Below are 23,832 nucleotides of genomic sequence, written 5' to 3' on the forward strand. Positions count from 1 at the left end.
TTGTAGCCTCACATTTTGACTTTTCCGTTATAAAACAAAGTAATGAGGATTGTTCTATCAAAAAGTGACAGCCCTGCCTTTAGTTTTCCTAATCAGCACAGAAAAACACCCGTCTGAATTCTTATTGCAGCTTTATATGCAAAACTGAGAATCTCTGGCACCACCAGCAGCAGCTGTACCTGCTTTAAAACCAGACGAAACACTACACAAACCCAAGTTGAGTCGAGGATTTACTTGTTTTCATGTATATTAAAAAAAAAAACGTTTCAATAGAGATGGACATTTTCTGACAACAAATGAACTCAAAGGAGCAAGAACTAGTGTTTTACCAAAGGTGAAAAGTGTCTTTATAGGTGTTGAAGGGAACAGTTTCACTTTCTGGCTACGTTTCAACTGCTGCTTTTCAGCCATTTCAGAACAGGAAACTAAGTTTTCGACCAGGGAGTTATACAGATAAGTGTTGTATTATCACCTGGTCTGAAGTGGTTGAATCATATTTAGCACATTTTACCCCCCAATACATCTTTGTTTAAATCCCAGCATTTTTATCTCCAGTTTCTACCTCTTAGACTTCAATTTCTTTCTATTTTCCACTTTTCTTTTTTTTCTTGAACACTGACATCAGCATCTACGGCCACACCGGCTGTGGAAAAGAGTAATTCCACTTTCTCTTATTTTTTAAACGACATAATATTGTTGCACAAACAAAACTTCCCTGCACTGTGCAAGCTACTGTATGCATTCACACATTTTTATTTGTTGTCAATGTTTCTGTTTTTGATTTGTTTGTTTTTTTTAAATTCTTCACTCATTGTAATAGACCAATCAGACCCACTTGTTTTATATAAACATATATGTATGTGATTATATATACATATATGTGTCGGGTTTTTTTCCCCTCTTTTGTAAAGCCTTAGTCCTTGTATTTGATTTTATTTTTGTAGATATGATTTAAAGAAAAAGAAAAAAAGATGTATAAATTATTTTCCCTTTCCCTTTTGTTTTTAAAAAATGGGTGAGATTGTAGCTGCACAGAAGGAGAGACACTCGGTATGCAGAGCTCATGTTTCCTATTCATGTGTTTTGTGAAAATAAAGAAAAATGAAAGAAAATTGGGTGGTTTTGTCACTTGTTTCATATCTTTACTACTTCCACCCAAAGGAAAGGTGGGAAGAAAATTCAAATATCCAAAAAACCAAAAACGTGGTACAGGTTTACAGGCATGAGGCAGAGTCAGTGCAATAATAAAGATTTGACTATAATACTGATCATTTCTTAACTTGACAGTGTGGTTCACTTCTCTGTGCTTTGACATGAATTATTCATGGTTGAAACCCATCTATTTAATTTATCAGCGTTTCTCTGACTCACAAAATCACAAAAAATACTTTAGTAATTACAGGGAATAGTTTATTCCCATTTCTTTTTCTATCATCATTTTATATTCTTATATATTCAGACATTCCTGTGAAATGAAAACAATGACGGCATGGCGTAGGAAAAGGACCTGAAACCCACACTACTGATATTAGTACTACTACTACTAATAATAGTTGTTATAGAAGTAGTAAACGTAATGGCAGTAGTAGTAGTGACAAAGGTAATACAAGTTGCAACTAAAGCAAAATAGGTAGAAATAGCAGTAGTAACAGTAACGGCCATAATATTTGTAATAACATCACAAACAACCCAATAGTAAAATAACAGTTGTGATAACAGTACATTGTTATCAACGGTAATATTAGCAGGGACGCAGTTGGAATAATAATGGAGCAGGAGTAACGACAGTAAAAGTCAAAATACTTGTAATGATAGCAGTAGTAGTGATATTTATTAATCTATGTTAATTTACATGTTGTCCTATTTTATTATGATCACCTGAAACGCTAAAAAATTGTCTCTCTATCTACGGTGTTTTATTTTGAAGTCTGATTACCGGAAGTCCTGGATGCCGGCGTCGCCTGTTTCCCTCCTCCTCTTTTCTCCTCTCCCTCTTGCAGCTCAGCGGGACTCCCCCGTCTCCTCCTCCCTCTCAGCAGATGCGAGGTCTGCAAACGGGCGATAGAAAACATACTTTACTATCAATTCATGCACGTAAAACTACAGAAAATATGAGAAAAAGTTGAGTTTTACTGAATTGTTAACGCGTGCGCACACGGAGTCTGGAGAAAGTAGAGGATTGGACGCATTTCGGACCAGGCTGTAATTGTTGGAGACTCGGTTCTTTGTGTCGCCGCTGAGCGATTTTATCGTGTGAATAAAAGGTAAGACACTTGGATATAAAATGATTTAAAAATCTATCGTTGCATTTACAGTGTTGTCTTGATAAAGCTACGTTATTCGACATATTTCATCGATATTCCTACATTGTCCCTCCACCTTTTATTCCTCTTTTTTATTTTCTGTGCGCCTTTACGCACGCGGTGCCAAATGGAAGCCTCCACACACACGAAGTATTCAGGGTGATTTTTATTTTGAGGTGAAAAGTTTGCTACACAGCCACAGGTCGGACCCGTCAGGAGCAACAGCTGCTCCTCATCCATCATGCCTCGTTCTCCTCCACCTCCTCACGACTCCAACCACAGCTCATACCGAAATTAAAAACAAAGTTTGGGTTTGTTTGTTTGTTTTTAATTCATCTGATTTACATTTTATTTTGTAGCGTGAAAGCATTATTTCCCACTGAGAACAGACACCACAGCAGCCACGCCTCTTCATTCACCCACCACTGTGGGGCGCCGAGGGGCCACACACACTCACACACACCACACACATCCTGATCACCACGCATAATAATAACAACAACAATAATAATAATAATGCAACGACAGATGGGGGGGTCAACACTAGTCTCCATTAGCCTGCATGCTAATGTGTAAATAAAGATATATTAACAATAATGCTAATGGTGTTCATAAAACCTAGCAAAGAAAATACTAAGAGAAATAGCTCAATAAATTAACTTTGAGTAGTTGTAGTAGACCTTGAAGTAGTAATAATAGTCGTCACAATAATAGTAGTAATGTAAAACTATAGTATACAAATATTAAAAATTATTTATAAATAAAAAGTAATTGGAATATTTTGAATAATAAGAATACATTTTAAAAGTCAGTGAAATACTTTTTGAAGTAGCATTTCTGCTCTCTCTGTAAATATTAATACTACTGCTAACTACATGTTTTTTTTTAAGGGGGGTGGGGGGGGGGGGGGGCCCTGGCTTGTGATGTGCACTTGTTGCCACATTCTTCTGCAGCCCTTGTGGTCACCAGAGAGACCAGAGCTTCACATCCACAATGGGGATGAATGGGGGAGGAACGAGGGGAGAGGGGTGTGTGTTTTCTGAACAGCCACTCATCCCACTCCACTTTTCTGATCAACCACAGGGTCTGCAACCTGTGGCTCCAAAGCCTCTGGATAGATCAGGTTCATCCTCCCAGGATCGTACTCCACAAAAGGAATCCACAAAAAGCAAAAAACTGAATTCCTTTGAATTCAATTTTGTATCAACAAAATAGCACACACTGCAGATACCAATATATAAATGGCATTATTGTAAACTTAAAATACTAACTTCCAAATATGCAAAATTTGAATAGATTTAACAAACAAAGATTACTTCCAGTAGTTACACAGTGATAAAATAAAAACTGTAATCTGTGCACTAGAAACTACAAAAACACAGTAATGATATACTGTAATGTTCTTCCTAACAAGCAAACATGACATCTGTGTTCTTTTTAACTGCAGATCAGATGTAATCTGTTGACATCAGGGGAAAGTGATCAAAATAACAACTGTTTCTGTACCGTGGTCAGTTGGAGTCACTACGCAGTGTAGTACTGAACAATATAATGTCAAATATTTGGTTTGTTTTTCCAGTGGTATAATGATAAAGACCTCTGCTCCAAACCAGCTCTTCTCAGGTCTTGATTTGACCGTCCTGAGTTCTGGGATGGTGCGGATCGGAGTGCATTCCAAACGGAGACTGTCACTCTAATCTAATAATGAATCTCCTCGCGCTCTCCATTTGTACTCCCCAGATCAGACCTCCTTAGAATTCAATTAAGCCTCTCATGTGATCCTCTCACTGACTCCTATGCTGGGAGTGAGCAACAACTGAGGAGAGCCTCGGGTTTTATGTTGCTACGCTAATAGCAAAAACATCACAAGATGACACATTTGAAGGAGGACACATTTGAACTGTGTTGAAAAATCTCTGGAGTGAAGCCTGGTTTACCAGTAAAGACAGAAAAGTCGACCTAACATAATATTTCCAGTGCAATGCAACAACCACTGGCCTGATAGCACTGTCTGCGACAGACGCTTTATTGTTTCTAATGTCCTCACTTTTGTATTTTACATGACCAGACATTGCATGTCCAATGTCTGGTCTGGGTTCTCTTGTCTGTCCTCTCCACTGTGTCTTTCATGCCTAACATATCTTTGCTTATAGCCCATCTGTCTGGCCTGTCGTGTTGATCATGTCTCTCGTCTTCTCTCCAGTGATGCTTCTGTCTTTTGTCTGGTCACTGTGTCATTTTCCAGATCTCAGTCCCATCTCTCTCTCTCTGAGTCTATCTGAAACAATGTCATTTTTATGGTCCAGCTAATCCTCCAGTTTAGACTCTCCTTCAATTATGTACAATTTTTTTTTAAAAATGATGAAGGATCCAAACTTTCAGACCCTCAGCCAGGAAATGATTTTCTGAGTTTGTTTGCGTTGATTAGACAGCAGTTCATGACCTCAGTGACCTCCATCACCTGCCTTTTTTTCCCCAGGCCTCCAAGATAGATTCCCTCAAGACTACAGTGGACCTGCTGCGCCTCCCTCTGACCCTCTCCTCCAAATCCATCAGCGATCGCAAGAGCCATCTGGGCGTGGTCTGGGAGAAAGGTGGCGGCTCTGGAGTGAGAAGGGCTCGGACACTCCACCCACCACCAGCCTCTGACATGGACAACGAGTCGGTATACTCGGCGTACTCCTACAAGTCGTCTCAGTCCCGTACGTCCCGCAAGTACAGGTACAGGATCGCACACTGGACACACCGGAGAGGGGAATTCTTCTGTGACAGGAAGTGAGGCGTGATTGATACTCTTTTTTTTTCTGCTGTATCTTTAAGAGAGAGGAGGGACAAGCTCCGCCCCAAGAGTCGCAACAGTAGCATCCGTGGAGATAAATCAGTCAGCATCCAGGCTCCAGGGGAACCGCTGCTGGATGCAGAGTACTCCCGAGGAGATGACAGGGTTAGAACGTCCTCCTTTTCAAAAAGAACAAGAGTCTGATCTTTGGTGGTAGCTGACGTTCTTTTGGAGGTTGCCCGTTCTCCTCCATGGCTGTCAGGGGTTTGGTCCAGGAGGTTTACTTCCACTGTCCAAAAACCTGCAGAATAACGTTACTTTTTCACTCTGAGCTGACCATAGGTGTAAATGTGTTGATGAATGGATGTCTTTACATGTTGACCTGTGATCACCATCCTTCCTATGTGCCTTCCTTCCATCACAGGACGACAACTGGGGCGAGACCACCACAGTGGTCACTGGCACCTCCGTGGACAGCATTTCCAACGAGGACCTGACGCGGCTCTCTAAGGACCTGGATGAACCGTCACCACTGGCATGTCGCCGTTACCTCGGTGTAGCATTGAGCGCCACCCTGGGGCTCTTCGCTCTGGTTACCCCGCTGGCCTTTCTGGCCCTGCCACAGCTGTTGTGGCGGGATAAACTGGACCCCTGCGGTACTCCTTGTGAGGGCCTCTACATTTCTCTGTCGTTTAAACTCCTGATCCTCTTCATCTCTACCTGGGCGCTATTCCTCCGCCCGCCCAGAGCCACTCTACCACGTTTCTTCATCTTCCGCTGCCTACTCCTGGCGCTGGTCTTTCTTTTTGTGGCGTCCTACTGGCTCTTCTACGGTGTGCGGGTGCTGGACCCCAAAGAGACAGACTACAGGGGAATTGTGGGATATGCAGCATCTCTGGTGGACGCTCTGCTGTTCATCCAGTACCTGGCCCTGGTGCTGCTGGAGATCAGACACCTGCAACCAGCTTTCAGTCTGAAGGTTGTGAGGACAACAGATGGAGCTTGTCACTTCTACAACGTGGGACCTCTAAGGTTGGTGTCTTCTCGAAACTTTTTTAGGATTTTCATTCAAACTTGAGATGCAGATCCAGTTGCAATTATTTTCACTATTGAACACCTGGTAATATTTATTTATTTATTTATGTGTACAAACCACTGTAAGAGTTGCTGACACCAGCATTCTGCTTACAATCCCCTGATTATAAATACAGATTTATAAAATAAGCTACAATGCTGCCATCTAGTGACCAGAGGCTTGTTTAGCCTTCATAATTATCTGTGTTCATGTGTTATGAAGGAGTTAACAGTTACAGGTTTGGGAGAGGGAGAAGCTAGACTGAGAGCAATAAACGAGTTTCAATAAAGGTTCTTCAGAGCATCTGACTGGTCTGTCGTCGGGGCATTGCACTATTTTTAGACCACACATCAATATGGCGAAACCCAGGCATAGCCTTATTTGGTTTGCATTATTAGAGGAACATCACGATTCTTACAGATATTACTAAATATATTGGTCTGCCAATGTTAACGGACATCACTAGATTTTACACATTCGTAGTGTGAAATCAATCTCTGACAATAATCATACCAAGGACATCTCTAATCGTGAACTACAATGTCACGACCACTCTCTCTCTCTTACTCTACAAAGACCTGGAAATGTTTGTGCCGTTTGTTGGTGTGAATTCCTTCTACTGCTCTTCTGCCTCTGGTGGTTAACCTCTTCCTCTTTGCTTAAGCTCGTGTGGCCTATTGAATGAGTCTGGTTGGGTGTTGAAATAAAACAACACTGTCTGTCTGTACCACACAGTATTCAACGTGCAGCAGCCTGGGTTTTGGACCAGTACTACAGCGACTTCCCGGTTCACAACCCATCCCTACTTAACCTGCCCAAGTCCATCCTCACCAGAAAGATGTCAGCCTTTAAGGTCTACAACCTAGAAGAAGGTAAAAATAACCATACACCCACAAGCAGGGCTCCATCTGGATCATTAGGCCAAAAGAGAGTTACCCAGTCTACAACAGTTATCAGAACCACCCCAGACAACTGTAGTCCACCTGTCATCTGGTCTGGATGACAATCACAAGAGGAAATGGGCCACAAGAAAATCATAGAAAGATATATATATATATTCATTTCCAGACCACTTTTGTTCCACACTAGGAAGCTTTTGGTCCAGATCTGCTAAATGGAAGTGAACTATTAAGGTCAAGTCGTGAATTTTTTTTTCTGCAGTCCAGATATAGTCCATCAGGCTAAATATTGGCCACATACAGTATATTGTACTTGAGGTGGGTGTTATGGGCTGCAAACCATTTGTGAACACACAGGTTACTGTAGTTGAACACATAGTCTAAACCAGGGGTGCCCAATAAGTAGATCTGGTTCTACCAGTAGATCTCCAAGGGAGTGCTGGTAGATCAAGAGCAATTACATTTAAAAAAAATAATAATTAAAATTATAAATGGAATTACACTTTAAGATACTAATCAATAGGGCTAAAGTAAGGACCATAGAAGTATTGAGTCAGACAGTATTGTGCCATACTACTCCAGCGATTTAATGAAAGTACCCCAACATATAATGTATATAATAAGATATTCAGTTTATATTAGTAAATATATATTTAGAGTTTTCAATGTAGATAGATCAGTTTACTCTGGTCATTTGAAAAGTAGCTCCCAATAGGAAAAAAGTGTGGACACCCCTGGTCAACAAGTCATTTAGTGCCCCACGTGGACACGGTGACTTGGTACAGGCTAATTTATTGAGCTTAGATCAAAATGATCAGTTCCATCTGTCCTCCATCAGTCCTAAATTCTGGTTCTGGTGTCCACAGAAAACAGCACCAGCCCATCTACTGGTCAGTCCAGGGCAGTGATTGCTGCCAATGTTCGAAAGAGAGACAACTCGTACAGTGAGTACTACTATGAGGAGGTGGAGGTGGAGCGGAGGATCCGCAAACGCAAGGCCAGGTAAACACTTACACACACCCAGGAAGTAAACAAATATGGACCAGATCAATTAGATGAGGTGTCTGGCACATACAGTATAACCACAGACAGCTCCTGGCTTAGGCAACCCATCATGGTTGCTGATAGGGGGCGCCAAACCATAACTTTGCCAAAAGCACCAAATTGCCTACAAACCAGCTGCGTAGAACTGTATTATTTGGCCCAAAAACATTGTTGATTTGACAGATCTGAAGCTGTTTACCACAAGCTGATAACTTCTAAGCTTCATTTCAGTTTGTAGTAGAAAGCCAAATTTTACCAATACATTCTAGCCTGTTTTTTAGCACTATCCAGATCACATGTCACTAACAGTATAACTAGTAAAATCTAAATATTTAATGTGAGTTTGAGGATGAATCACTTACGGGATCTGAAAGAATTAGCTATACATTTTGTATTTATCCTCCCAGACTCGTGGTGGCCGTAGAGGAAGCCTTCACCCACATCAAGCGACACCAAGAGGACCCCGCGGCTGCAGCGTCCTCAGCTAAACAACCGCGGGAGGTGATGGAGCCGAGGGAGGCGGCTCAGGCCATCTTTGCTCCAATGGCTCGGGCCATGCAGAAATACCTGCGAGCCACCAGACAACAGAGCTACCACAGCATGGAGAATATTATCAACCACCTGCAGTTCTGCATCACCCACAACATGACGCCCAAGGTACCATTAAAGACACACACGCCCCCTGCTGCCCCCTCCAGTAGTAAGACACAGCGGAAAATAGGCCTGCAGGGTCTCAGGGATGATAAGGTGTAGATCTACCACTGCTCTTAGCATTGATGTCACTTTGAGATTTGAGCCTTACTAAATTAAACAGAGTATACAAAACAAAAACAGAAAAGAAAAAACACATCAATGCCAGATCCCCACGTGAGTTTGGATTGGTACATTTTCTCCCTCATGTAAAATGTGCTTACATCGTTATTTCCTCCCTTAACCTACAAACTGTGTACCTCAAAATCAATGTGTCATTTCTGCTTGAAATATATACTTTTTGAATTTGAATAAATAAAAAAAAGAACTACAGGCATAAAGAGTGGCGCAGCTGCTTATAATGTCCATCTATATTAAAACCTGGTTCACTCAGTGCAGCAGTGTCATTTTGTGGCTTTTTAACAAAAAAAAACATACCTTGTACCTTGTCACTGACCATTTAAATTATATTTATTTTATTTATTTTTTTAAATATTTTTTCTCTCTGGGATTTGTTTTGGCAAAGTTGACATCTTTACGATTTTAAAAAACAAAAGTTAAAAAAAATATTGTTGAAAAATATGTTGAATGTTATGTATCTCTTGCATTCAGGCTTTTCTGGAGTGTTACCTCAAGCCTGGTCCCACCATCCAGTACCATGACAGCAGCAGCCGGGGGCGCCAGTGGACATTAGTGAGTGAGGAACCTGTGACGGCGCTTCTCCGTCAGGGCGTGGTCTTCTCTCTGAAACGGCAAGACTTTTCTCTGGTCGTCATGGTGACTGATCTTCCCTTCCTGCATCTGTCCGAGGAGTTTGTTGACCCCAAGAGTCACAAGTTTGTTATGAAACTGCAGTCAGAGACATCTGTGTAGGGGGTATAGATGAGGAGGAGGAAGTCAGACTATGGAGGAGCAGATTTTTCTTTCAATTCTGACTGTTTTCTTTTTATATATTTTTTTTTATTAATGTTGAATTTTTGAGTGTTTTTCTTACAGAAAGAATTGTTTGGTTTAGTCACAAATAAAAACAGGTGTTAAACACACACATCTATCTGCTGTTATTTGTTTTAGTGTTCTCGCAAAACACTGAGAACTCTGAAGTGATCATGATTAATCATTCTTATTCACAATGAATCATTCATTAGTTAGTCCCAAGCTAACCTGTAATTAATCAGATGTAAAACGTTGGAGAACCACTGCTATAAAACTCGATAAATACTGTCATAGTTATAATGTTCTGTTCAATGGTTACGAGGGGGTGATAGTTACGGGAGGTGGGGGGAAGTGCGTGTGTGGGTGTGCGACCGAGAGGTGAAGCTGGGGTGAGAGCAAGAGAGGAGTTGTTACGAGTTTCTGCAATTGTTATCTTCAATAAAAGTTCTTCCAAGTACAGAGTCATTGGACTGGTCTGTCACTGGGGTGGTAGAGTAGCATAAACACTCCCAGCTGACTGGGAGTTTTCTTTCATTTCTTCCCCTTTTGTGGCGGTAAATCACATGTACACATGTCATGTGCTAAATAAAGAACTTAAACTGTGTTTCTTTTTCCTCCTGATAAAATTCATGACACAAAAGTGACTGTGAACCCAGGGCCATGTACTTTATCCACCTCAACCACTTCCCCTGTTCACCCTGACCACCGACGTACAGTAAACAAAAGAGTACATTCATAGCTTATAGATAGCCTGCTTTTCACCCAACAATAGTCCATCAGCTTGCTCTATCGGCTAGAAAAATGGCCACTGTTTAGTCATTTTGCCTGAGTTTTTAAGTTGTCCTTATTGCTAATATTTAACAAACAATTATAACAAGTCACTATTTTGTATTTAGCAATTTCTTGGTTTCATTTAAACTACCATCCAGCCTCCTTCTGAGCTTCATTTAAGCTACCTTCTTGGCTAAGTTCAGCTACTGTGTACGCCTGGCTTCCTCACTTATATGTACCTTAGTTATTTTTAACAATGTACTGTACTGGCTAAGTTTTATCAATAACCTGGCTTACTTTTAGCCATACCTTGGCTACCTTTAAGTAATCATGGCTCCTCCAAACAATCTTCTTGGGTCATCAAAACATCAAAAAACATAGATATAAACAAATATTGATAATATAAAATAATAATAATTAAGAAAACATTTTATATTGCATATTCGTATTTCGAACATGAAATAACAAAAAACAAAATAAAACATAACATATGCAACTATTATTAAAATACATAAATAATTAAATATAATATTATATTTAATTATGTGAAAAAAAAATGTGAAAAAAAAAAGGAAATGACATCATGGGTCTGACAAAAAGACTCATGATAAAGAATAAGGAAGTTTCCAGAAAAACGTCCATCATTGTCTTTACAGCACTCTGCCTCATTATGAGACTTTATGCCACTCTTTTGCTAATTCTCAAGGGTAAGTTTCATTTCTGTTTTTGTAAATTTGATGAAGAGAGACTACTTTTCTACTTTTTAAAAACAAAAAAAATAGAAGAAGGACATCTGACAGTAGCAACAGATCATCATCAGACCTCTCAAAAAAAATCTACGTTGAAGCGAAGGGCAAAACAGAAAAAGCGAAAAAAGAAATGAGGAAAACAGCTAAAATTCTAACACATTTAATTTTTGTTTCTCAAAGAACCAGTATCACAAGACATAGGGACAATAGGCTGACTGGGTTCAAGCATGGCAGTTTGTGGCTAAGGGTTTAATGTTTCTAGTTTCCTCCCGGGTCGTCATTTTGTAACGAGTCTGGGTGTCAAGACACATGAGCAGGAAGTGCTTGGCTACTGTAGATTTGAAGAAAATCTAGCTCAACTCAAGAGTCGTAACAGTCCTGATCATGATGTTGAGTCCCTTCATCGTGACGACAGCGACATCATGGTCCATCACAAAAATTAATAAACAGAGCATAGCTTTGGGGGCTCCTCTGTAGCCTCACCACACAAACGCAGAACCACACAAAGGAAGCAGTGACGCCTGTCGTCTTCTACGGTTTATGGAACAAACTTTCTGAGGTTATTTTCTGCACATCTGTGTAGGGTTTAGAAAATGGAGCTGATAGGGTTTTCTGTTCAATCCCACCTGACACACATGCTCACTTAAACAGTTATCCTGGGATATCTTTGGGAATGATCGGTAAGGTTGAAGCTAAGTCATCGTTTTCGTTCTTGTTTTTCAGTGGCTCTTGCTCAAACAACCCTTGAGGTCATTGGCTTCGTTGGACAAAGTGTCACCTTGCCCTCCAGAGCGGACGTGACATTGTCTTACTCTTTTATCGAGTGATCAATTTTCACCAACAAAACATTTTTGGCGACCTTCCGCAATGGAAACAAGAACATAGTGGATTTATACAAATCAAGGCTTAGGTTTAACACAACGACAGGTGAGGAGAAAATGATGATATAACCGTAAATACGTTCACAAAAACACATGGTTTTATTTCTTTATAAACTTTGTCTCCTCTATGTCTTTTCAGGGAACCTAGAAATACTGAATTTATCCCAAGCCGATGCCATGGAATACACTGTGAGTTTTAAAACTGCCAGCTTAAGAACAACAAACAAGATCCTGCTCAGAGTCCACAGTAGGTTGGCCGAGATGAATCTTTTCAAATCTTTTCAAAAATGGTATTTGCATCAGCAGAGACCGGCAGCGACTTGTCTTCACATTGCTTCATGCTATTTTTCAAAAGAAGAAAAATTAGTACTGAAGGAAGACCAGTCAATAAGGCGTTCTAGTGAAAAATCATCCAACGCCATAAGTAGACAGCTGCCAACTGCTGTTTCTTTTGTTTCACAGAGCCCCTTAAGAAACCAACGATTAAGATGCACAGCTTCTCACCTGACCTTTGGGTGATGCTGCTCTGCTCCTCTGAAAATGAAGGTGTTTCCTACTCCTGGCAGATGACACCTTCCTCCAGCTCCTTGCAGTCTCCCAACAACTCCCAGGTGTTTGCCACGATCCTGAACAGCACAGTGGGCCACGTGGAGTTCACCTGCACCTGCAGCAGGGGCAGGCAAACCGTGTCAACCACTGTCCCTCTTGGTAAGACCACAATGTCTGAAAGTCTCTTTGTCTCTTTGTTGAGTATTTGTTACTTACCAAAAGGTTGGTGGTTCGAACCCACCCAGGGATGAATGTCATCTATATAACTAAAATATAACATAACTGTAACTTCCCATCCTGGGGTCAATAAAGTATATCTATCTACATTGAGAGTCTTGTAGGAATGTAGGAACTGTAGATGTTTTCATTTCAAAATGTGACCTGGTGTGGAAGACATCCTCAAAATCCTCAATTCAAAAAGCAGTCAAAAAGTACTTCCTGTGAGCAGAACTATAAAAGTAAAGTATTTCAGTTGCTACAGTGCAATAATCTTTGTCTCTCACAGACTGACAGGTCAAACAGGGTAAGATCATATGGCACAAATTTAAAAGCTTAACCCAAACAGGATTCCAACTTTATTGACGGCCGCAGTACCTGTGATTTGACTTTTCCCTTCTCCTTCTTTTGTGGTGAATTCTCCACAGTCAAAGGTGCAGTTTATACAGGTTTGAGTGATTAAACATGCATTTGAAATGAAATCATCTGTCCAAAACTCACCGCTCTTACCGCTGCAGTTGTTTTTTTCCAGTGAGTATTGGATTGGAACAACAACACTTTATAACCATGGCATTCAGACCAGGGCCACATTCAGATAGGTTAGCTCTACAGCAATATTTAAAGGTAGCCACAGATATTTTGCATGAGAGTCAGTGTTATTTTAACGAAACGTTTCTTTTTTTTCTTAATAATATCTTTTTAAGCTCTTTGTCAAGAAATTACAAGTTGTCTATTGTTTCTTCAGAACTAACTAACTCACTTCTAACCATGGTTTTTGTTTAGTTGCAGATGGAACTCTCCTGCTACTGCGGAAGTCTGAGCGACTGCCTAGAATTTGTATTGTCTCAGTTTGTTTCGGTTTAGCTCTGACAGCTGTATTCCTAATAATATATGGCAAAAGGTGAGCGGAAACTCAAAAGACAAGCAAGTTTGGTTCAGCTTTCTGTGGACATTGGTCCAGAGGTAGAGTACACTTTACTCAACAAAAAACCTATGGTAACATAGTCGTGCAGTTCCCTCTTTCTCCCACCATCTTCAAAAGGCCTCATTTTTGCATTGGTACAATCCCGTCTTCATCAAAACTAATATGTAACATTTTACTGTAAAAATTGTACCCCAAGGTCAAAAAGGTTTAAAACCCCCACATTAATGGATATTGCTAAAAAGTAAAACAATTGTTTATTGTGAAAAGAATAACAAAAGAGAAATGGTGGGAAAAAAGAAGCAACGCACTAACAGTTTTTTTTTTTTTATTAGGAACCCTAAAGTGGCGCTTTGGCCCAAAGGCAATGTCTCTGTCATTGGTGTAGAACCCCAGGGCTCACCTCCATTGAATCCCAGTTAAGGCGGTTGGTACCTTCCAGTGGACTCACCACCTGCAGGAAGGTTTGGGGGGGTTGGTACGGTGCAATGTGATTTGGGTGGAGACTGCTGCCCCTGCGACCCGGTAACGGATAAGCGGATGAAAATGGATGGATGGATGGAGGAACCCTAAAATTAAGCCAACAACCAAAACAATGAATGATGTTTCTCCCACATCTGACAACCACGAATAAAGTTTATTTTTTCTACTCTTTTGAGGAGTGTTTAATTTACTGCAGTTCTTTTTCCATTAAAAAATTATTCTGATCGGGCCACGGGGTGGAAGAACTGCTTCGTAGCTTCTTCTCAACAGACCACATGTGTGATTGAAGAGTGAAAGGTGATTTTGTCCATTTGTGGAGGGCCAGTGAGGAGCACTGGACCAAAAACTGAATGTCATGAAGAAGCTTCTGGTTTGAATTGGACCTCACCTTTAATCCTGGTCACTTTTGATCAGAGGTGGAAAAAGTAAAAAAAAAATGTAATTAAGTAAAAGTATCGTTACATTGCTTTAATTCTACTCAAGTAAAAAATACCCACCAAAAATCTACTTGTTAATTCACTAATTTAATTATTATTATTATTAAAATGATTGAAGCAAAAAAAACATCCAGTCTGCAACTTGCTGTTTTTCTCTGTCACAAATACTTCGTGACAACTTAGAATGTGGGGTGCTGTTAAACTGCCTGGCTACAGCATGAGGTTCCTCCCTCCATATTTGATATCATTTATCATTTTAACGTCACGTTTAGTTCAAATTCTCACAGGGCTGCAAAGTTTGCGTGAACAACCCAGCAGCAACTTCGATGGGCTATCACTGTCCGTCCAAAGTTCGTAGTCTAGGCTACACCAACCAGGAGCTAATATTTTATACAGAAATGAAGATGACGTCATTAAAAACCAACGGCAATTCATATCGTACACTAGTAATTATTTCTGACTGTGCTGCGGCGCTGCTCTACGTCACTGAAACGTTAGCTATCGAGATGGATGCTAAGCTAAACGACAATAATCGATAATGTGAAGGCACATTTTTCTTAACGGTGGAAGGTTTTAACCAAACGATAACCATAACGTTTGGGAAACACAGGTGAAAGCACAGATACTCTACTTACCGACACGTGCTTTCGCGGGTTTGACGTGGAAGTTTCGACAGGATAACCATAACGTTTGGGAAACACAGGTGAAAGCACAGATCCTCTACTTACCGACACGTGCTTTCGCGGGTTTGACGTGGAAGTTTCGACAGCGACAGCTCTGTCCGCCGGGGTAGGCCCGTTGCAACGCATGATAAAGTTATTGAGTCGTTTGCTTTTAAAAACAAAGAGCTGTCTGAGACATGGCCAAGGGTTTCCTTCTCTTTCTGAGTCATCTCTCTGTTTGGCAATCCTCAACCTCCATTTGTTGTTGCACACCAGCCCTCCTCCTACAGGATAGAGCAGGGGTGTCCACACTGTGTTGGCTTGGGAGCTACTTTTCAACTGACCAGACCAAAGTGAGCTACCGACAGTGATAATATTTAACATATATTTAGCCATATGAGACAAATATACATTATATATACATTATGTTGATTGAAATGGCTGTATCTGTATGGCACAACACGATTCAATAGTTGTATTGTTGCTAATCTAGTTCTAGAGATTTGATATTAAAAAAATGTTTATTTCTTATTTTAATGGCTCATGATCTACCAGTACTCTCTTTGCAATCTACTGGTAAATCCCGATCTACTTATTGGGCACCTCTGGGCTAGCGTCTGTATCATGTTCAATGTTACTGGCTACATTAACATAGTGGGAAATCTGTGCGCTCGCCCACGCAATTTTCTTTCATGTTTTTGTTCATTTAATGTTTTACTCAGTAAAGGTTTTTTTTTTGTTTGTTTTTTTTTACCAATGTAGCAAAGTAAAACAGACTCCAAATGCACTAAAGTAAAGTAAATCACCTATTCACAAAACTACTTAAAAAATTACAAGTTACTAACAAAACTACTCAGTTACAGTAACATGAGTAAATTTGTTACTTTTCACCTCTGCTCTTAGTGAAGTGCCAATTGATTGACCTATATCCGATTCCCATTTATAACTAAACAGAATTGACAGTAGGTGCCGCAAAGAGGATGTGACTTGTAAAAGAAGAACAAATATAACAAAAGCCTTATGCATGGCCACTGTGATGAAGCAACACAACAGGAAGTGTATTATGATGGAGAGCACTCTAACAAACCATAGGTCAACGGTCACCAACTTCATTTGTCAGAGGCCCAGAATCTTTCTGGACAGACACCTCCAGGTTTGACCCTCAAAAGAAATAAAACAAAAATCCCACTAACAGGATGTAAATAGAGTCAAAAGATGGCGGTTACTGATAGTCATTTAGGTCTCAGCTGTTGTTTGTTTTTTTCCAGTTGCTTTAATAGTGGGGACCACACCATTTATCCTCACAATTTTGGAATCCAGTCGGGGGCCGGATTGGACAGGTCAGCCGGCTGAATATTGACTCTCCACGGGGCGGCCCAGTTGATGATCAATGCTGTAGATGACTATTGTAATTAAGTTGTGGGAATTTCCCAACATTCCAAGGAAGAAAAGAATAACTTTAGGAAAAACTGGATGTTTGTCTTGTTTTTTTATATATACATATATTAAGGACAAGAAAACAGTTCCTTTTATCCATTTGTTTTTGCCCTTCAGGAATAACTTTCTTCTTTGTGTGTTGGTGTTTATGAAAGTTTTAGTAGCCGTTTGGCTGCACTATGCGACTCAGCTGTACGGTGTCATATATAGAGTTGGCCTGGAAAAAAGAGGAAAAGAGGGCATTACATTATGAAGTTAGCATTACTTCCATTCAGATTTAGATGCGTTTGCTTTGCTAAATTTTTACCTTTTTTTTCTTTTTCTAGATTTAAATTTTTTTTTTAACTGTTACTGTACATTTAGGTGCTTGACTGACATCTAAAAAATATTTCTACTTTTCAAACTCAATTGGCTAAAATCAGCAAGGTAGCCACAACAGGTAATTTGCATGTGAGTAGTGTACTAGCCTGTATCATGTTAGCATGTTAATGTTCAGCCAAACAAAGCAAGTATTTACAGGACCAGAGGAAGTTGGAGTGCTTACGACTGTAGTGGAGCCACTCCTTCCAGGATCAGATACGGTTTCGTACAGTGCTACTCCCATGGTTGCTGTTGGCTGCAAAAACCCCATGAACAACACAAGTTATGATTGGGTGTTTACTGAGTTAAGTGAAGTGCAAATCAATGACATACGTACACAGCGAAGTGAAAAATCAGAGACATCTGCGTACACCGTTTGGTTGTTTCCAGCACCATCTGGTGAAAGTTTGAGGGTTTTTCAAAGTTTATACATGGATCAGCAAATAAGAACAGACACTGCTGGATTTCTCACCCTTGTGTTTTCTTCTACAGTGCCTCACAGAGACTGAAACAACTATGGACGTAATGATTATCAGGCACACAACTGCAGCCAGGCTCAACAACATGATGAGGCTCTCTGTAGAAACTACAAGACAATGAGCAATAAAATAAAATATAAACATAAATATAAAGAATAAAAGAGAAATGCATAGGCCTAAAATCATATTAATTAAAAACTACAGCGTTCTTAAGACAATTAAAAAAGTTATTTCCTAAAGTTACTTAATATCAAACAAAAAAATCAAATATGTAGCCTTGAGGATGCTACAAATGTGCTAGCTTATATAGTCCAAATGAAGTTGGCGCACCATTAACACAATTAGCACATGTTGGTAAAACTGAAATCGTTTTGCTGAGAGTTAGCTTGTCGTAGGCCGAACATGACCTTTGTAGCAATTGTGATACAATTCTTTCCGAATGGAAACCCTTTCAAAGTTACCTGTGAGTTAAAGATCTAGCAAAAGAATTTAGATGGGGCCAAAAAAAAAAAGAGAATGTTCATGTTCAAAGAAGGTGCTATGTATAAAACACAAGACTGCAAGGTGTCTGAAACAAGTTAAAAGACAAGTACTGTAGCAATTTAGCAACAACTGCGGCCAAAAGACAGTTAAACTGGTTTTCACATTTACCTGATTTTAAATTGTCAGCCGCACTGCCGTTGCACTTCACTATTTTTACACTGGAGGCAGACATTCCACTTTGGACACTGACAGCCGTACAGTTGAACAGGATCTCTTCCTCCTCTGGTTCTAGATTGTACCGCAACAGGGATCCAACCGAGGTCTTGCTCCTCACCGTCCAGGTGTAGTTGGCAAGGTCCTCAGATGTCAAATTACAAGTGAGCGAAACTTCACAGGAATTAGATGAGGTATTCCAGGTGGAGCTGACGTTTAATTCTGGAGGCTTTAAACGAGCTGCAGGAGACACACCATAACAACACAAAGGTGAGCTAATAATCAACAAAACATAACACATCTTTCAAAAGCAGTTTTAAAAGTTCTAAATCAGTTCTACTAGAACTGATGAAGCCTCTAGGATGGGAGGCGAAAGTTCTTTTAATTTTACTTGAGGTGAGTCCAGTTGCCTATATTTACACCTGCTTTTAAAATTGTTATGATGACCTGGATGACGGAGAATATCCAAAATATCGAAAGTATGAACATAACACATCCCATTTTTTTGAAGGTTTATCAATCATCATCCAGGAGATACCGTGTTGCTAAACTAAATTTAATTTTATTCAACAAAAAAATGTTCAAAGTTTTACTCTGCTTCTATTTTACTTTGTAACAAAATTACAAGTATTTAGGAAATAACTTGTGAAATATTACCCAGGTTTAAGATTGATCAGACTAACATATTTGTTCTAAACATTTATAATTTTTATGCAACATTTCTAACCGATTTAACAAATATAAATGTTGGAACAAAATATTGAATGCAAAGTCAAATTTTGTAATAAAATAAAAAAACCTGTCAAAGTGCGAGTGAAGGGTTACTAAAAGTTATCTCAAATTGATAGAATTTGGATAAATTTAGCTAAAATAGAGCTTAAAGATAACAGTTAATCATTAGTTCATAAACAAGTTCATTATTTAGCCAAACAGCTTAAGGTTAGCACAGAAACAGTCTCTCACCATGAACCTTTAGATGTTTTATCACGTTGGGTTGAGTTTTCCCATTCACATCGTAGATAAACATAAAATCACCAGAATTCTCAGGTGTCAGCTCTCTCACAGTTAAACTGAAGGTGGTTTGATTGCAGCTCATTTTTATGACGTTCTGAGGAAGGGGTTCATTGTCAATACAATCCGCATGAATTTCTCCAAAGTCCCAGCGTGCGTAGGTGAGGTTCTTGGTGGGGGAGCATGGGAAGAACTCCACACTGTCTCCCACATATTTATGGAACTCTTTCTGACAGTCATAAGTGTCCACGTCTACAAATAAAAAGCCAGAAACAACAACTAGTAAATATTAAACTCAAAATAATTAAAATGACTTTTAAATCATTATGGCAGAAATATTCAATAGACGTCTATCTGCAAAAAATCTGTGAAGAATTAACTAGTACAGTGCAAAATATGTAAGAGAACAGCTACAGATTAGCCACAACGGGTGAGTTAGCCGAAATAAGATTAAATAAATATGGTATTTCTTTAACTCAAGAACACTAACGTTGAAATTAGTAACACATCACAAACGTCAGGTATATTTTACCCGATATAATACCCCAGTTTTCATCAATTTATGTAAAAGTACAACAATGTAAAAAAAAAGGTACCATAGGGGACCCTTTAAAAAGGCTGCCAAATTATTGAAGAATCAGGTAATCCTATACGAGAAATTTCCAAACAAACAAACAAAAAAAAACATTAATAACATAATGGAGCTGGGAACGTGTTCTTCGGTCCACCCATTCCTGGGACATGTGAGCCTTGTCTGGTGAAGGCACAGTCTTCCTGTATCACAAATTCCACCCGTAAAATATGTTACTCTCTATCACTAACGGCAGGTGAACATCACCCAAACGCATGCCTCTTGAAGAACCATAGATGGGAGGAGGAAAACAAACATACCATTAATGACATCAGTGAGCAACCTGAAGCTACCGAAGCAGACATGCAACTCAGACAACAGCAACAAAAATCACATGACAAGAACTGTGTGGGCGAGAATCGCCCGACGTTAGTGTTCTAGGGTTAATAAATAGTTTCAACATAGACTAACATAACAACATCATAAACTAAAAATCAAAAGTTAGCCAAGCTATAGTGAGAAATACGACAAGAATATACAGTAGATACAAGTGAGGGTAAATTTAGCAGTAAATTAGCTCAGCACAGATTAGTGTCTCTGGTTTGGTCAGGTATACATCAGCACTAAATTATTAAAGTCAGAACAACTTTAGCTAAAATACAAATACATTTAAAACAAAGAAACAACCATCTTCTCCACTCCACCACCACAAAGACATTAGCTGGAATTATCAACCCCTCTAGTGGTGGAATCTATTTATTAATTTAAGGAAGAACCTGAGATAGTGAATTGCTAATTCAAATATGTCTTTCAGCTAATATTTTTCTAACCTTTAGCTGCATTTTACCCATCTATCTAAGTGTTAGCACATCTGCATTGACATGGTCTTTCAGGTGTTCTAAAATCTTATTTTAGATATTTCGCTGTTTGACTCATCTGTTTCTTTTCTAGCCGGTGCGGTTAGAACTGTTAACCAGCAACAACAACAAAATATTGAAGGGTCATTGTTTTCCTGAAGAACCTTTAACTTAAAACCAAAAGTTTGCTGAGGTTAAGGCTAAAGAAAAATGACCGTAAACAAAAAACACCTCGGTAAATATACCAGTACAGTTTGAAACATTCATTTGGGTTTTGATGTGTACCCAGACGAATGGTACTTGTGTAAGAGTGAAAATGACGGGGCAGATGCAGAGACGTACCAGGTGTAGGAAGGAGTAGAAAGTGAAGCAGAAGTTCAACGGAGGTGAAGGAGCAGGACAGGAGGCGAAGACGACCACCAGACATCTCTGCACAGAGGAGGCGGAGGAGAATGACTGTTTCCTCTTCTGTATTTTATGACAACGTGACGAGTCAGCAGTGACTGACTCGTCACTCGTCAACCTGGCTTACTTTTAGCCATACCTTGCATGAGAGGGTGGGGGTGTCAGTGTTACAAGAAGCAGAAGTTCTTGCTAGTCCACCAAGACCACAAATGTCACCCGTGAATGTTCATGACTCCTACATTAGCTTAGAGTTTTATTTTCAAACTTTTAGCATCAGCAACTTTTAGCGTATGCATTCTAATACATTGGCAGCCTTTGAGCTTTGTCCACGAACAACTTTTATCTTACTTTGAGTTACTTTGAGTTACTTTCTGTGTTTTGCCAAATGGTGACTTGCTTTTGAACTTATTGTTGTAGAAAAGATGCAGTCACGTGTAAATGTGACTGTCTTTCCTGGTCTTTGTCTAAGCTCTTGATGGAGATGTTTCCCAAATGAAAGTTATGCAAATATACAAAAAACATATACAAGTGTTAGCATATTCTTTCAAATGCTTCCTTTCAGTTCTTTTCTTGTTTTAGCTTGCTAATGCTAACTCTAAACTAACTGTATGTTAGGGGAAAACAAATATAATGAACTGAAAATTATGACAAAATAAAAAGCATTGAGCTAACAGTTATCTTTCATTACGCATTCATATTCATCCCTTACTCTTGGCTTTCTTGAGGGTTATTTCCTGTGTTATTTTATCTGTTGTGCTAAAGTGTGGCTAGTTATAAAGTTGTTGATAAATGTTATGCTATTTCCTGGTCTTTTGGCTAACTTATTTTCCTGTGGGTCAGTCTACTTTATCACCCATAAATATGTATTTGCAATTAATGATAGAGATAATAAATCAAGGAAATACATAGAGTAACAACAAAACCTCAGAAATGACCATGGAATATAATTATAATATTCCTTCCTAATGGCAGTGTTTGGGACATTTGTCAGGGGTCAAACTGAAATTGTTAAGAGTTGGTCAGATATAGGTATATAAGGTAAATAACACAAGTAAAGGTAAAATGTAATAAATACATAGATAGATAAACGTATCATTATTATTAAAAAATAAAGCGACTGAACGAAGAAATAAAATCACAATTTGACTGGTAAATGCTAACTCAGAAGAGATAACCAGGCCAGTATAAAGTTGGTCATTTCTAGGTTACAAAAAACTATGGGAGCAAATGAGGAACATTTAGCTCAAAGATATTCATGGTTAGCTTAGAGTTGTGGCACAATGAAAACACTAATATAAATGTAAGGAAAACAAACACAGAAAAGTCTTAGTTTATGATGATAAGGCTAAATGCTCTGGAATACAGATTAGAGATTAGAGATGAAGTTATGACACTTTAAAATGTACTGTCCATAAGATAGGGAAGCCTCGACGGAGACATTTGAACATAAACGTTGCCGGTTCATTACAGCCTGGGCTGATTCTGACGAAGGAACTGAGACATGGACACAAACAGAAGCAAGACATTTCTACACTCACCCTGACGCTTTGTTTGTTTGAGGAAATATGCCAACAGTTTATCAGAGACAGGGAATGTGTTAATAGTAGTTCTAATAACAATAAGGAATGAAAGGATAGATTTAACTCTTGTAATTGTTGGCCGAAAAATAAATACTGATTAACTTAGACGTACCGGAACAGTCCACTATTTGACGTGGAAGGGAAAAAGGCACAGAGCGCCATCATGTGGTTAAAAATCATCAATTATTATAAGATCCAACAGAGTACCAATCAACGGCAACAGTACCTTTAGTTTGGTCTTCTTTGGTCAGAGTGATTGACGGAGCCGGACAGGACAATTTGAAAAAAAAAAAATTAAAGTTAACATATGATAAAAAATGACAATTGTATCCTGATATCCACCAAAGGAAATCTGTTGTGGCTTTGTAAATAAGCCTTACTAGACGTCTATTTATTCAAACTGGTTCAACTGTGATATTTGAGACAGTCAGACCTGTTGAAGTTTACAGTCTACATTTAATCACAGCCGGAAGAGCACAAGTGGTTTTATTATTGATTAAAAGCTCGAAGTTATCTTTAAAGTTATCAAAACGATCAGAGTTTTAATAATTAAAAATAACTAACAATGTAATGTTATTTTGATCCCATCCTCAAGGGAACCTAACAGATTACAGAATATACACAGAATACGGAAATGTTGACTTATATATATGAACAAAGTGAATTTGTGGCCCACAAAAAAAAATGACCAGAATGTTATGAGGACCGAATATTTGAAACAATGTTCATATTAATTTGAATGGGTTAGTGTTGGTCAAGTTACTTGGAAATAGTAATTAATTACTGATTACTGATTACTTCTCCAAAAAATGTAATCCAGTTACCTTACTGATTACTTATTTCACTTTTAATTCTACTCTAATATATTTACGGTGTATTCACAATACTACAATGATCCACTTGTACCCAAAGACAGAGGAGAGAAACAAACATCATGAGGAAGAATTACAGCAAAATATTTCCACCAAGAAACAATGGTCAACTCACCTTCAACAGTTACACAGACTTTACTACTTTCTTTCCATTGAATGTCCCAGGTGTAA

General features: G+C 39.1%; 2 protein-coding genes and 1 long non-coding RNA gene across 5 annotated transcripts; 1 reads left to right on the plus strand and 2 right to left on the minus strand.

Annotated features, from left to right (window-relative positions):
- Window positions 1-1,117: 1,117 nt before the first annotated feature.
- Window positions 1,118-9,652, minus strand: LOC112487750 (uncharacterized). The gene is made up of 2 exons (XR_003051146.1): window positions 9,421-9,652; window positions 1,118-2,048 (listed from the first exon to the last, which is right to left on the minus strand). It is a non-coding gene; the product is annotated as an uncharacterized LOC112487750 (long non-coding RNA).
- On the plus strand, window positions 2,055-14,465 carry LOC103385960 (vang-like protein 2). Of its 2 annotated transcripts, XM_025060243.1 has the most exons (13): window positions 2,055-2,264; window positions 4,783-5,024; window positions 5,124-5,247; window positions 5,507-6,114; window positions 6,893-7,029; window positions 7,923-8,058; window positions 8,508-8,757; window positions 9,403-11,201; window positions 11,967-12,170; window positions 12,264-12,371; window positions 12,587-12,832; window positions 13,673-13,790; window positions 14,147-14,465. In XM_025060243.1, exons 2-8 carry the CDS (start codon window positions 4,954-4,956, stop codon window positions 9,661-9,663), a joined length of 1,587 nt encoding a protein of 528 aa, XP_024916011.1. In that variant the 5' UTR covers window positions 2,055-2,264; window positions 4,783-4,953; the 3' UTR covers window positions 9,664-11,201; window positions 11,967-12,170; window positions 12,264-12,371; window positions 12,587-12,832; window positions 13,673-13,790; window positions 14,147-14,465. The 2 variants fall into 2 exon arrangements, with proteins under 2 accessions (XP_024916011.1, XP_016889667.1); XM_017034178.2 differs by having other exon boundaries at window positions 13,673-14,465.
- A 1,946-nt stretch (window positions 14,466-16,411) lies between these two features.
- On the minus strand, window positions 16,412-22,919 carry LOC103385976 (uncharacterized). 2 transcript variants are annotated; one of them, XM_025060267.1, is made up of 8 exons: window positions 22,902-22,919; window positions 21,147-21,272; window positions 19,329-19,628; window positions 18,321-18,605; window positions 17,663-17,776; window positions 17,528-17,586; window positions 17,375-17,446; window positions 16,412-17,047 (listed from the first exon to the last, which is right to left on the minus strand). In XM_025060267.1, exons 2-8 carry the CDS (start codon window positions 21,229-21,231, stop codon window positions 16,988-16,990), a joined length of 975 nt encoding a protein of 324 aa, XP_024916035.1. In that variant the 5' UTR covers window positions 21,232-21,272; window positions 22,902-22,919; the 3' UTR covers window positions 16,412-16,987. The 2 variants fall into 2 exon arrangements, with proteins under 2 accessions (XP_024916035.1, XP_024916031.1); XM_025060263.1 differs by lacking the exon at window positions 22,902-22,919 and adding an exon at window positions 22,748-22,869.
- Window positions 22,920-23,832: the final 913 nt, after the last annotated feature.

The sequence above is a fragment of the Cynoglossus semilaevis genome, chromosome 1 (assembly GCF_000523025.1).
Source record: "Cynoglossus semilaevis isolate Cse_v1.0 chromosome 1, Cse_v1.0, whole genome shotgun sequence".
In the NCBI taxonomy this organism is placed as follows: Eukaryota; Metazoa; Chordata; class Actinopteri; order Pleuronectiformes; family Cynoglossidae; genus Cynoglossus; species Cynoglossus semilaevis.